Raw genomic sequence first — 15,938 nt, forward strand, 5'->3', positions numbered from 1 at the left:
ATGAACACTTGGTGGTCTGGTTCACAGCACAAGTAGTATAATGAACATCCCAGAGCTGGGCCAACAATAGGAATTGTGAAGGCAAAGTAGAAAACAACAAATTCAGAGACTAAAATAAAAAGAAAATGTGTTCCAAACGACTGTACCTAAAACCCACTTTACCTTTTGTAACTATCGACCTTGATATCTTTGTTCTAGAGGCAAATGAATGAAAAAAATACAGATACAAATTGATAGAGATACAGGGGTAAAAATTTAGATGCTACAGGCACAATGCCATATGGTACAATATCACAAAAATTTATTTTTGAGAGAAAGAGAAGAGAATTGTGAGTTCAAGAGTAACCCTGGCCAAATAGTAAAGACCTTCTGCCTATATCCAGGTACTGAGGGTGTTGCTCACTAGTAGAATGCTTGCCTAACATGCACAAGGCCTTAACTGACCAGGGGAACAGAGAGGATAGTAGCTCTGATTTTGCCAGCTTTGGTTTTGATCTATAAAAGCAATTGTTAGTAGCACTCTGAGAGCTATGTGTTGCTTGAATTCTCTGGCATTCAGACATATTTTTGTGAGATGTTAACCATAAGCTTCCCTTGGCAGCATTCTTTTGAGGATGACTTGATCTTTATAGAATAATAGTACAACATTTGCCTTATAGTAAATGCTCAATAAAAGACCGGCTCTGATCATTATTCTCCTTTGGAAGAGAAGGTCTCTTTTGAACACAGTAGAGTGACATCAAAGAGTTTGAAAGGGCATGGAATCTCCATTGAAAACTCCCCAAAGATTTTTCAATCTTGCCTAAAACATCAAGAATTGGGAAGGTCATTAAGCCAGAATCTTTTGTCTGTTGGCATACCACCAAACTAATTAATCAAGCCAATTCATCTTTAAAATTAAGTAAAACCAGCATTTTCATGTCAATGACAAAGGACAAGTTTGAGTAATTCATCCAAACATTAATCAATTCTGAGTTAATTTTATTGACTGTCTCTAACCCTGGTTCCACTGATTTGTGTACCCAAAGAATAAGATACATTATACAAGCTTTATTTTGCTTTGCAATTGCCATCTTGTGAGGATGGCCTGAATAGTCTACATTTAATGAGATTATGTTTCACATATTTTTCTCTTTCACACATTATTTTTATGTTGTGCTTCAAGTCAGTGATGATGGATAAAAACAACATTTAAATGGTTCCTCTTGATCATTATTTTTTCACTCTGGTGTCTATTTTCAGAATGAAATATGATCAGGGTCTACAAGAGTTAAGGACCAAGTTGTCTTATTTGCTACTTGCTAATTTGTCTTGGAGGTCCATCCCATGTTATGGTTTAACTTGCAGCCAACAATTCAAATTCTCATGTTAGCCTCAATCAGGGATATAGAATTATGGCTACTAAGTTGAGAATAAGAGGGCATAGCAAATAGCTAAGGTAAGAGATGGTTGAACTTTGGACCACCAGTGTTTGACAAGCTGCTAAGAACTGTGAAGGAAGTCAACTTTGTGTTTGACACAGGTGTTAGGTCTTCCAAGTTGACCATCTTTACTGATAATGGCCTTATTTTTTATTTTTATTCAGGAAAATATTCCTCTCTGAAAAGGGCAAGGAAATGAATGTTAAACCGGAAAGTTAGCTTTTAGCACCTTCTTCCAACATTTCTATCAAATGTCAGATAGAGGATCTTATTTCTTTTATATTGCATTTTCTGATGCTTTCGTTTGATGTTTACATGGCTGTGAGTAGGTATGGTTGCATGTGCATAGGTGGACTGGCACATATACTCAGTATGTATATCAGAGGAGGACATCACACATTGTGTTCTAACAGTCTCCACCTTATTCTCTTGACACCATCTCTGTTACTGAAAAAGGAGGTTTCTGTGTTTCCCCCATCTCTTTCCAACCTTCAATTTCCATCCCCTGTCTATGCACAGGTACTGAGGTTTGGGGTATTATGTGGTCATATCTGGCATTTTTTTTTATTTAAATTTTTTTTTATTTTTTTAATTTTTTTTCCAGTTTATTTATTTTTTATTAAAAATTGCCATCTCCTCCCCTCCTCCTCCCCCTTCCCTCCCCTCCCCTCCACCCACACCCCCACTCCCTCCCTCTTGAGGCCAAACAGCCATCAGGGTTCTCTACACTATGTTGAGGCCAAGGTCCTCCCAACTCCCCCCAGGTCCAGGAAGGTGAGCAACCGAACTGACAAGGCTCACTCAGAGCCCGTCCATGTAGTAGAGACCAAGCCCATCGCCATTGTACTTGGCTCCTCGGTCAGCCTCCACCATCAGCCACCCTCAGAGAGTCCGATTTGGTCGCATGTTCCATCAGTCCCATTCCAAGTGGACTTGGTGGTCTCCCATTAGTTCTGTCCTGCCGTCTCAGTGGGTGAACGCGTCCCTCATGGTTCTGACTTTCTCATGATCTCTCTCCATCCGCTCCTCATCAGAACTTTGGGAGCTCAGTCCGGTGCTCCAATGTGGGGCTCTGTCTCTATCTCCATCCATCGCCAGGTGAAGGTTAAGGCTCACAGTGAGCCCGTCCATGCTGTAGAGTTCACATTCATTGCCGTTGTCCTTGGTTTCTCAGTCCTCCTCCACCGTCAGCCACATTCAGAGAGCCCGGTTTGGTCCCCTGTTCCATCAGTTCCATTCCAACTGGACTTGGTGGTCTCCCATTAGATCTGTCCCACCGTCTCAATGGGTAAACGCACTCCTCACGGTCCTGACTTCCTTGCTCATGATCTCCCTCCTTTTGCTCCTCATCGGGACCTTGGGAGCTCAGTCCGGTGCTCCTATGTGGGGCTCTGTCATTTTCTACATCCAATGCCAGGTGAAGGTTCTATGGTGATATGCAAGATATTCATGAGTATGGCAATAGGATCTGGCCATTTCTGGCACCCTCTCCTCAGCTGCCCAAGGAACTAGCTGGGGGCGTCTTCCTGGACACCTGGGAACCCCTCTAGAGTCAAGCCTCTGCCAACCCTAGAATGGCTCCCTTAAGTAAGATATATAATTCCTTGTTCCCATATCCACCCTTCCTATATCCCAACCATCCTATTCCCCCAAGCTCTTCCCATCCTCTACTTCACACTTTTCTCGCCCCATCCCCCCTCCCCCCATCCCACCCTTTGGTAGACAAGGATTCAGGTTCTCGTGTTTGTGCCATGAGTGTTCTTAACCACTGTACAGTCTCCCAAGATTTTGTCTGTAACGCTTTGAGGGGAAGTAGAAGGAAGAATGGGATTGGATGTGACAATCTGCTCATACATAGAGGTTATTTTACAGTATAGTCTTAGACATAGCAACTTACACTTTTACAAAACTATTTTAGGCATATGCATGTTTTGACTTTTTATATGTCTGTGCACCATGAGCATAACTAATTCCTGTGGAAGTCAGGGAAGGTTATCTCTGGAATTTAGTTACAGATAGTTGTGTGTGGCCAGATGGGTGTCGGGAATTGAGCCCAGAGCCTCCAGAAGAGATGACTCATCACTTCAACCCTTGACATAACATCTTAAATCTGTTTCTTCACATGTTGCCACAGTGTGAGTAGTTCAACAGCAATTCTCTGGCTCTTAACCTTAGTGATAGAATTTATTCCTTTGAGCGTGTGCAGAACTGACTGTTAAATATGAGTTCTGAAAACCTAGGTAACTTTGCTAACTCTCTTTTACATGCATAATTTTCAGTGTGCTAGTGCCTGTGTGGGTGTGAACTCCACTCCTCACATCAGTTTCTGTCCTAGTTCCTCCTCTGATGCTGCAGGAAAATATGTAACACGAATAATAAAAAAAAAAAAAAAAACCAGAGACAGATATTGGGGTTCAACCTGAAAACCAAAAAAAGCATAGCAGCCAAGCCACTAGTGAAGTCTTACCTCAACCAAGGCTGGGCAACCACAGACTAAGCAGACTGAGCAGTCTAAGAAGTCTAAGAAGGCTAAGCAGACTAGGCTGACTAAACAGACTAGGCAATCAGAGCCTCTCCCTCCTTCCATTTTGTTTTCCCTCTGGTGATGAGATTAAAGGTGTGTGACACCCTATTACTGGGATTAAAGGTGTGACCTCCCACCATGTAGATTTGTTTCTGCATTGATCTTGTGTAGTTCAGGCTGGCCTTGAACTCCCAGAGATCCAGCTGCCTCTGTCTCCTAAATCCTGAGATTAAAGGTGCCTGTCACCATTGCCTGATGTCTAGTGGCTTATCTTTGCCTTTGTGATCTCTAGGAAAGCTTTATTTATTAAAACATAAATAAAATATCGCTATAAAGACACCTGACAGAAAGCAACTTAGAGGAAGGAAAGGTTTCCTTTAGCTCAGTATTCTATACAATCCAATCTTTGTGTAATAGTTAAGACAGGAAACTGAAGCAATTACTCACATCCACAGTCAAGAGCAGAGAGAAAATCAGAATATGCATGTTTAGTGATCACCAACTTTCCAAATTCTTCTACAGTCCAGGTTCTAAAAGCAGGGGTATGGTGCTGCCCAATTTGATGCTGGTCCTTGACATCTCAATGGACATTGTGACATGCCTACAGACCAACTTGATCTAAAAACTAGTCAGTCCCTCACTGAGCAATCTCAGTGATTTTAAGTATGTCAGGTTGATGATCAAAGGTTACCATCACAGTCACACACTGAGATTTCTCCGCCATAGTGACATTATAAGAGCTGCATTACAAAATATTTTCCAGATTTTGGCGTATACCACTGAATATTGTGCCACTGTGATGAAAATGGTACTGTTTCTGGTAGCTTCCTAACCAGATGATTCAACATTGAAAAGCTGGATTATCCAAGAAAGGATCATGGGAGGGTTTGCTTGCATCAATGGAAGGAATATCTGTTTTCCAATCCAAACAGTAAGACTGGAGGTCAAAGTACCCAACTGTTTAACTATTTACATTTATTAGCCAGCTTCAAAGTCAAGTGCAGAGAAATAGCCCCTTGAGTTTTCACCCCTTTTATACATTTTCTTGCCCTTAAATCCCTTGTAATAAATTCTGTTTTTTGCCTCGAAAAATGATTCTTGCCAGTTCAGGGACCCTTGCATTTCAAAGGTGGACCCTGTGACACATACCTGGAGATTTAGATTAAAGAAGGGTTTTAATCTTTTTAAATGGCTGCTATTTGTATCAGTGACATGTACTTTGAACTCAATAGGAAGAATTTATTAATCATAAAACGTAAATGATTGGCTGTCCAGAGCAAAGGCAGGGAACCTAGGACAAAGGTTTGAGTTCTTGTGGATTCTGGTCTCTGATGTTCCCAGTTTGGAACCCAAATCAGTCTGGGTAGAGCCAGGAGTACTGTGTATGCCACATATGGATGAAGGCTACAGAAACTAGCAGCACTTCTGGAGATCTCATCACAGGGACAGGAAAGCAGATTTATCTCCTTTCCCCCGGCCATGAAAATAATTTTTCTCATGTTGCCTTAGTTTGAAGGAATGAAGAATTATATGTTATATATGTCACGTTGAATTTGATTTTAATGTAGCCAGCCTTCTATTTCTTTTCTACTTAGAATGACTTTAATGTGTTAACATTTCAAACTGCTGAGTTACATTGATAAGACCTAATTAAAACTCATGTGTTGAATTTTAATTTGATTAACTTGCAAATTTTGCAGTTGTGATCTACTGTTTATAGATAACCTTTTTTAAAATTCCAGTTTCAGAAAAGGTCAATAATGAATTTTTAAAGCCAAGAGCATTTTAAGAATATTCAAGAAAAGCCTTGAGCTCATCGACATCCACAGGGCAGCAGAGGCAAATGTAATGACACTTGAACTCCAGTCGCACCCCATTAAGTGCATTCTGAGGATCGAGCACCCTTGCAGTTAAAATAGCACCCCTCCCTTGCAAATCTGCTTTGAAGGTGCCAGTCTTTCCTCTGGAAGGTGTCATCAGAAAATGCCTGTCATTTCTGATGACCTCTTTTGAGTGGCATTGGTACCTTGGGCAGGAAGATGCTTAAACCATTTGTCAGAGGCCACTGAGCTTCTGCTCGGAGATGGAAGTCAAGGGCGATAGTTTTGGGAAGCACTTCTAGGAATCAGAAGTGGGGCAATAATGCAAATTAAAGAACAAGGGGCTGGAGGGTTGGAGAGATGGCTAATCAATTAAGACTTGCTACTCTTCTAGAGGACTTGAGTTCAGTTGCCCACACTCATGTGGATGCCTACAAGATCCTGGCACTCTAGATTCAGAGGGAATCCAATACCTTTCCTGACCTCTGTAGGAATTTCTCCATAGTTGTATAAAGCTGCACACACCACACACACACACACACACACACACACACACACACACACACACAAATAATTAAAAGTAAAATAAAATAAAATGTTTACAAAAATTAGAGAGTGTCAGGTATGGTGCACATACTTTCAGTCCCAGTACTGGGGACTTTGTGACTTTGTGCGTACAGTGATCTTTGTGAATTCAAGTCCAATCTAGTCTTCATAGTGAGTTCCAGGCTAACCAGGCCAGTATAGTGAGATCCTTTCTTAAAAAGAAAAAAAATCAAGCAAACAAAAATTAGAAAGAAAACCAAAGTTATTGATATTTAAATGGTAATTTAAGCAAAGAAGATCCAAATGCTATAGTTGACAGAAAAGTACCCACTCTCCAATGCACACATTCACAGTTATGTGAATGAAAGTATATATATTATATATATAATTTCCCGTGTGGGTCCTGAATGGACAGTCTGCTGTCTGCTAGTGGTTCCACTGTTTTGTTTTGTTTTTAATAGAGAGAGGCAGCCAGTGAACAAACTTATAATGGTCCCCTAGGATTAGTGCTGCCTAAATAAAACATGAATATCTCTTTTGTGTGAAGAAGCTGGGTGAATCAAGAGGATAGGAGTACTTCAGATTAAAAATGCATATTTAATTTCTGTCAGTTGAAGCCAAGTGAGAAATTCCAGACCTTCTTTTTAACATGGAACTACAAATAAAGTTTATGAAGGCCCTTTGTATATTATGAATCTTTGTAAAGTTTATGGAAATACTTCAAAATATTTCCAAACATAACATGTTAAATATTTTAACTAGCATATTTCTATCAGTCTTGTTTCCATGTTATATGAACATACAGACCAATACTATATGAGGTTCATGTGAACATGCATAAAAGTTTACGTATGTAAACCCTTACTCTCTAAAATTTCATGGAAGTTTAGTAGGCAAGACTCTGTAGGAAGGTACATCATCCAGGTTCCCATGAGTCCAAACTGGCCTATGAAATTTTATCATAAGGGCACATGACTTGGTAGGCATAACTGGACTTTCAACTGCCTTTGCTCCACTGGGCTGAGGACTTCATACAAATTGTGTATGGCTATAAGGTGATGTCCTTGTGCACAGTGGTGAAAAATGTGTTTGGCTCACGGCCTTGGTTTGAGTTCTCATTCTTTAAATTATAAATTTGATATTTGGTCTGTATTAGGAATATAACTAATTGATCAGGGTCTCGGTAAATGTCACCACTAAATATGAACAATTGTGTTAGAATAGTTACACAGATTAAATGATTCGATACACATAAATCCCAGATACATGTACATTTGCAAGGAATTATATATGTATTCTATTTATTGATAGTGACACAGGTCCTGAGACTATCATGTCCTTTCTTCTACTATAAGAGTAAGTAGAAAGCAATCTAATGGCCTAAATGATGCCGGAATAGTGTGCACATAACACAATGTTGGCTTCTAATTTTATTTCTGATGCTGTGATGAAACGTTGACTAAAAACAACTTAGGTGAGGAAGTGGTTTGTTTGGCTCACAACTTCTGAGCCCAGCCCAGCCCATCACTGAGGAAAGTCAAGGCAGGAATTTGAAGGCAGTCCTACTTGCTATTCCTCACTTCTGTGTATAACCAATAAACTCACTCCACAGCCAAGAACAGTGGAAGCCATGGAGGAGGCTACTTGCTAACTGGTTCATTAGCAGTGTTACACTCAGATAGTTCTGTGTACAGTTCTGAACCACTCACCTAGGGATGGCATCACCCATCCATGTTTGGGTCCTTGTGAATCAATTATCAAGACAACCTCCCAAACCATACCTACAGGCCAATCTAATGGAGGCAATTGTTCAATTGAGACTCTGGTCAGGCAGAGGACTCTAGGCTGTATCAATTGGGCAGATTGAGCTAACAGGGGCGACTTCCTTTTGCTTCTTTTTGTGGACTAAACAAACACAAATTTCAAATACCTTCATTAGAACAAACATTAGATTCCCCAACTCCACAGCCTTGGCATCTTTTGAGAACTCATGGATAACAGAACTAGAGGAGAAGCTGAAGAACTATCCAAAGACTATGTCTGTCAATTCTTTTGCAGGTGGCCATGGGCAAACATTTCCCTTGGAACATACATAGTATAAAAATGGTGTTTAATCAACAAGTTTTATTCTAACTTCTAGTATGATGAGGTATCATATAAACCTTGGTAGTTATATCACTCATGAATATTTAAATGATCAATTACCTAATCCTTGCTTGTAGGAGAAATTCAGGATAGATAGCTGAGAGATGTAAACCACAGTATGTTTTTTTTTATCTGATTAAAACATTCCCATGTTTCAAGGCTGTTTCTTATATTGTTGATCAGTGACATTGAACATATGGCAAACAACACTAATGCACGACAACACAGCTTGTCTAGCTTGTGTATTTTTTTCAAAGAGAAAAATAATAGCCTTTTTTGTTCTTAGGGATACTTAGCACCATGCTTAAGAACTACTCTGCATGGTGGTGCCACCACTGAGAACAGCACATCGATATGAAAAGTGTAGCGCTAAGTAGACTGACAAATGGACCCTTGTTTACAGTTAGAGAGATGGGTGAAGGCAGAGGATGACTTTGTTCAGCATCATCTGGAATGCACACATTGGTGACTCAAAGTTTTCCGCTTCTCTCATCATTTGCAAGTGACTGGAGAAGTGTTTCAAGTATTGATTTGAGGTTTACAAATATATTTAGAAGAATCAGCAAATCTGCAAATGAAGAGTGTGAAAAGCAAGAAGACTCCTCTATTTTCTTCCTACATTCCCTTACCCAGCAACTTCTGCAATTCAACCTTTGCTTCCTAATTTCGTTCAGCCTCAGCAGCCCCAATCTCTGAAAATATGAGATCCCAAATGCTCTGACACTTGAAACACATTTTTTATATTTCCTCAGTATCTTAGAATTTTCCATTAGGGACATTCTCTCTAATCTAAATGTTTTCTGTGTAGGCATCTTAGAAAGGAGATAGAAATCTGGACTTCCATTTCAATGCCATCATATATTCAGTGGTTCCCCAAAGAGCCATGATCATCCAGGAAGATGGGGAAAGAAGGAATAAAGGACGCCATCCACTAAATTTCCTAATAAGGGAATAGTTATCTTATTTGTGTCAGTTTCCTATTGATACTTTCATTTTTACTCAAAGTCTTTTCACCCCACACTAGTTGGATGCTCAAATATTGTTTAAAATTCCTCTTCTTCCCAGCAACAGAAGGATTTTTTCCCTTTCCTCTCTGAATAGCTTCCAGCATTGAAAGAGGTACATTCTTTCATCTGGTAAAAGTTTCCTGAGACCAAATATAAAAATTGTTAAGAATAGATTCTTTTGAACAAACGTATGCCATCAAAGAGACAGGGAAGCTCTGCTACTGTCAGTGTGTCTGCACTTGGATCTCTCCATATCTTTTATATAAGGGGGGGGGGGGCTGGATGACCTGGCCAGACTGTCCTCTTGTCTTGGCTGCAACAGAGAAGACACACATCTTCTAGAATGATGGGGCATCATATAAACCTTGGCAGTCTGAGTGTGCCATCCGATGGGAGCAGAGTGAACATGCAGTTTTTAATTCCTTCATCACCATTAGTCATGCTTCTCCCCCTGTAACCCACACAGGCCATCATGGCACAACTACCACAGGAGGAGAAAGCAAAAATAGCTGAGCAGGTGGAGATTTTCCACCAAGAAAAAAGCAAGCTGGATGCCGAAGTGGCCAAGTGGGATGACAGCGGCAATGACATCATTGTGCTGGCCAAGCAGATGTGTATGATCATGATGGAGATGACAGACTTCACCAGGTGAGGCCCAGAGGTAGGGAGATGGTCATGTTCTTGCTAAGCCCACATGTGTAGCACTGGCTGTTCACAGGAAAGCCTGTTGAAATAGTAAAGTGCAATAACAAGGAAAGGTATGGCTCTTAGTAATTTACACTTACAAGTCAAGTTGTTTACCTGTGGAGGAGAGTGGATTCATTTTTTCTTATAATTACAATTGTTTTAGTTATCTATTATAAGGCACTCATAAAAACAAACCCCCAAGGGTTGGATAACTCATCTGTGTCCTGTACTGGTTTTAAATATGTTTAAGTACTATTCTGAAGAAAAAGTGAATGTTTTGTTAATTTCCTGTTGGAAAAATATGTGCATGTTTCTATGTGCATTTGTTTGTTCCATGTGTTCTAACGAAACATGACTTAGCACTGTTTTTGGCTCACATCTCATCCTACTATACCAGGAGTTATGTCCGACAGATGAAGACGACAAACCTCTTACAGGGAAATTGTGAACATTTTTCTCTTCCGTCTCAGCAGCCTTTCTCATAGGTCAAGAAGGAGCCAACATTCTGACAGGAGCCTTTGCTTCACCACAAGTCGTGGGTGCTTGTGTCATTCCTTTTGGTGTCTTCCTAAGAAGGCAATGACAACTGTCTCTGCCCTTCTGAGCTACATAAAGAGCAATCAGATGCAGGAAAAAAATCACAGGGGAAAGACCCCTCCATTCTGAAGGAGAAGATGAAGTGGTATGGAGCGAGTCCTTAACACTGTCTGCAAAAGGGTAGCAGAGCATTCACAAACTTCTCAGGAGAGGATTTATTCCAAAAGCATGATGCAAGTAGGAACTATCTTGCCAAACACAAAGCATCTGGCAAGCCCGTTCACAGTCTTTTCCCAAATGCCGTGTTTGTGTTTGTTTATAGTGTGTGCATACAGGTATAGGCACCTGTGTTATGGCATGTGTGTGGAAGTCAGAGTCCATCTTCAGTTACTCAACATCACTTCCATCTTTTCTCTTGTTCTCTACTGCTGTGTGCTCCCCGTTTGATGATCTATGGGATTGGAGGGATTCATCTGTTTCTGCCTCTTTCTTGCCGTGGACATATTAGCTGAGATTACAGATGCACCTTCTGCACCTGGCATTACACGGGTGGCTTCTTGGTGATCTGAACCCCTGTATTCAACTATGTACAACAAGTGTTTTATTTACTGAGCCATCTCCATAGGTCCAGATTTAATTTCTGATTTTTAATTTTCCTGTCAAAATTCTGTAACTTTAGGTTATTGTAACTGATACATCATTAGGGCCAAATATGAATCAAAATTAGTGCTACATCATAAGCTAGTATTGTGCCACAGCATATGCGCATATACATATGCAGATGCACATACACACACATATATATATGTATATTAAAAAGAAAATTAAATACCACTCATTTAAGTTTGTCTTTATCATATGTAAAGATATTTTGTGGTTGAGTATTCTATGATAAAATCATGCATCTTCCTGGACACCTGGGAACCCCTCTAGAGTCAAGTCTCTGCCAACCCTAGAATGGCTCCCTTAATTAAGATATATAATTCCTTGTTCCCATATCCACCCTTCCTATATCCCAACCATCCTATTCCCCCAAGCTCTTCCCATCCTCCACTTCACACTTTTCTCTCCCCATCCCCCCCCCCCCCCCATCCCACCCCACCCCCAAGTTCCCATTTTTTGTCCGGCAATCTTGTCTACTTCCAATATCCAGGAGGATAACTATATGCTTTTCTTTGGATTCACCTTCTTATATATCTTCTCTAGGAATTTTTTACGAATTATATGCTCGATGTCCTTTATTTATGGCTAGAAACCAATTATGAGTGAGTACATCCCATGTTCATCTTTTTGGGCCTGGGTTACCTCACTCAGACGGGCTCACTGTGAGCCTTGTCAGTTTGGTTCCTCACCTTCCTGGACTTAGGGGGAGCAGGGAGGACCTTGGACTTAACATAGTGAAGAGAACCCTGATGGCTCTTTGTCTTGGAGAAGGATGGAGTGGGGGTATGGGTGGAAGGAAGGGGAGGGAAGGGGGAGGAGGAGGGGAGGAGATGGAAATTTTTTTTTCTATTTCTTTTTTTTCTCACTTTTTTATTAAAGATTTCCATCTCCTCCCCTCCTCCTCCCCCTTCCCTCCCCTGCCTTCCACCCATACCCCAACTCCACCCCTCTCCAAAGACAAAGAGCCATCAGGGTTCCTTTCACTATGTTAAGTCCAAGGTCCTCCCAGCTCCCCCTAAGTCCAGGAAGGTGAGCAACCAAACTGACAAGGCTCATAGTGAGCCCGTCCGTGCTGTAGAGTTCATGTTCATTGCCATTGTCCTTGGTTTCTCAGTCCTCCTCCACCGTCAGCCACATTCAGAGAGTCCGGTTTGGTCCCCTGTTCCATCAGTCCCATTCTGACTGGACTTGGTGGTCTCCCGTTAGATCTGTCCCACCGCCTCAATGGGTAAAAGCACTCTTCGCGGTCCTGGCTTCCTTGCTCATGATCTCCCTCCTTTTGCTCCTCATCAGGACCTTGGGAGCTCAGTCCGGTGCTCCTATGTGGGGCTCTGTCATTTTCTCCATCCAATGCCAGGTGAAGGTTCTATGGTGATATGCAAGATATTCATGAGTATGGCATAATTGGTTTCTAGCCATAAATAAAGGACATCGAGCCTATAATTCGTAAAAAATCCTAGAGAAGCTATATAAGAAGGTGAACCCAAAGAAAAACATATAGTTATCCTCCTGGATATTGGAAGTAGACAAGATTGCCGGACAAAAAATGGGAACTTGGGGGTGGGGTGGGATGGGGGAGTGGGGGGATGGGGAGAGAAAAGTGTGAAGTGGAGGATGGGAAGAGCTTGGGGGAATAGGATGGTTGGGATATAGGAAGGGTGGATATGGGAACAAAGAATTATATATCTTAGTTAAGGGAGTCATTCTAGGGTTGGCAGAGACTTGACTCTAGAGGGGTTCCCAGGTGTCCAGGAAGACGCCCCCAGCTAGTTCCTTGGGCAGCTGAGGAGAGGGTGCCAGAAATATCCAGATCTTATTGCCATACTCATGAATATCTTGCATATCACCAGAGATGGAAATTTATTAAAAAATGAGAAAAAAAAATCATGCAAGACATATAGCAATGTCAGATTATCACCTAGTGGGTGAGAACATTTTTAATAATTGTTGACTGCTTCTTATAGGGAAAGGCAAGAATTGATTATAGGTTTTAATAAAATACAGAACATGGCTATGTCATCCCCTTTACCCTTTACTTCGGGCAAATATGTACTAACGACATTACTTGGCTCCTTTTCCAAATCTTTCAAAATTGTTTTTGATTCTAGCAAAATGATTTCAGTGTTAGGAGTGTGACCTTCGAGAGCTTTAAATGTCATCATATTCATTCAAAGTTCAAGTTTGTACATTTAGTTAGTCTCCTTCAGCTTCACAAATGTATTTCTAGCACACAAAATAATATCAGGGGGGAAAGTCCGAGCCATTATTTAAGTCCGGATTGCCTACAAATCAGATGGTAGTGGCAGCCTCAGTCATTACTTCCTAAGGCCCACGATGACTTCATTTGCTTGCTTTCAACATTTTATTAGTATTTTATCTGATTGATATTATGCAACCCATTAATAACATCAGTGGAACAAATAATCTCATTAGTTTGAAGTGATTAATGAATCCAGTCACGTTGCTAGTTTAGATCAGAAGAACATTTTGTAATTTGCATTATATATAAGTGTGGTCAAGGAAGATAAATATATTTGAGAGGGTCCTATCCAATGATGTTGAATAACACAGGCTCTTTATTAGTTAAAGCATCATTTTAAAACTGAAAAGAAAGCTGGTTCAATTTCCTACAGAATTTATGTAAGATTTCTTTTTTTTGTGCTGATCTGAATAATGAACTGTCCAGCTTGTTACTAGTTATCATTTTTCCTAATGCCTGATGAGCTCTCCCTTGCTCTCTCTCTCTGCTCTATACACCACACACACACACACACACCTGCACACACACATACATGTGCATGTGCACGTGTATTTGTGTGCATGCATGCGTACACACGCGTGAGTGTGTGTGTAGCTAATGAAAACAAAACAATGGGAAGGTATGAACTGACAGGACAGCCCAGGAGGCTGAGGCTTGCTCGCCTTACCATCTGCGCATTCTCATTGTGAGCAAAGTAGCACTTGACTGTGTCTTTCTTAATGGCCTCTCACCTAAGTTTGCTGCACTCAGTCTTGTTTATTATTATTAATGAAATTGCATTTTCTACTTCAAGAAGGAGTAATTGTAGCTTTATACAGCTAAACATTCCTAAGTACCATTTCCCATTATTTAAAGTTTATATAGAGTTGATTAGAAACCATAGCCTGACTCCTATATTCAAGTGTTTATAGGGCATGTAGGTCTCACAGTCACCATTGATTTATTATCGTCTTCTATTATTCATGTCACTGCATATTCATTACTTGGATTCCCTCATCTCCATGAGTCCACTCGGTTATTCAAATGGAAGAGGTGCTAACTGACTATTCATGAACTATTTCCTTCATGGAGTATAGAGGACCCATTGGGTTTCACATTCCTTTCTTTCCTTGGCTCTTTCTTTATAATCTAATGGGCAAAAGCTGAAGTACCATCCCTTGTACAGCAAATTCATACTTCTTGTGTCATTTTGAGAAACTGCTGTGTACCAATCTGGTGTTGCCCAACCAAGAGGCATGCAGACAGCCTTAGTTCAGCCTTAACCGAATAAAAAGGATCAAAATTCTCTTGTAAACATTAACGTAACAGGATTAGTAAACTGGGGATGAGGTGGAAATAATCTGGACATAATCAATTATAAAACACCAAGCAGTGAACTAAAATTCATAAAATACTTTAAACTTTGTTCTGCTTTAGTTAAGGAGCTCACTCCCTCACCTCAGAGATTCAGTATTTCATTTCAATATCAATCCTTCCCCTTCTCTTTTCACACTACGACTGGTCAACAAAGACAACTATCTAACTTGCTTACACCAAACTTTTCCTCTTTTCACTGTACCTTTCAACACCTGCCTTTTTTCATCTTTGTCCATCTGTTTCTGGTTTGTACTTCAATTGCATGACCTAAATAGTACACCAACAAGAGTTGACTTGTCATGACTCTCAGATCCTTCCTGACGCCTTAGAATTTACTAGCTTCTGTATGTTGTTTCTCTATGCTACCTATCCATGCTTTACTTGCTGTGGCAAGCTTGTGTGTGTGTATATGTGTGTGCTTATGTATGTGTGCATGTGTGTATGTGGGGGGGCATATGTATGTTATGTTGGTGGACATGAAAGGGTATAATAAGGTGTCAGTTTGCTTCTTCCACTGTGTATTTCAGGGTTTGAATTTAGGTCACCTTGCTTGGGGTTCAGACACTTTTATCCACTAAACCATCTTGCTGGTCCTGGGAGAATTTCTCAGAACATTTTTCTTTTGAAACAGTGGTTCTAGAGAGGCTTTTTATGATTCCACATATTTACAAATATCCTCATTGCATTTCCTTTCTAGAGAGTTACATTTAACATTAGCAAACTAGATGTGTTGAGAAGGCTATAGAAAATAAACCCTTTAAATTTGAATTAACTTTGAATTAGAATTCTGCGTACTGAATACTTTGCTCACAGTGTACTGACACATTGCTATTGCCCATTAAGACTCACAGGCTTTTTGTAAAATAAATGCAAATTAGTTGGCAAATGGGAGCTCACAGCACTGAAGTAATAGTTTTCCCAGCTTGACTCTCTTTTTCGGAGTGACCACTTCTTGGGAAAGACTCCAAATAT

General features: G+C 40.5%; 1 protein-coding gene across 5 annotated transcripts in view; it reads left to right on the top strand.

The window, feature by feature from the left end:
• Positions 1 to 15,938, top strand: part of Ctnna2 (catenin alpha 2) — a 994,060-nt gene that overhangs the window by 929,698 nt on the left and 48,424 nt on the right. For all 5 annotated transcript variants that reach the window (XM_038318873.1, XM_038318875.1, XM_038318872.1 and 2 more), the window contains one exon: positions 9,930 to 10,111. In XM_038318873.1, the coding sequence (XP_038174801.1) occupies positions 9,930 to 10,111 (182 nt within the window). The remainder of the gene's footprint in view (positions 1 to 9,929; positions 10,112 to 15,938) is intronic.

The sequence above is a fragment of the Arvicola amphibius genome, chromosome 2 (assembly GCF_903992535.2).
Source record: "Arvicola amphibius chromosome 2, mArvAmp1.2, whole genome shotgun sequence".
Classification (NCBI taxonomy): domain Eukaryota; kingdom Metazoa; phylum Chordata; class Mammalia; order Rodentia; family Cricetidae; genus Arvicola; species Arvicola amphibius.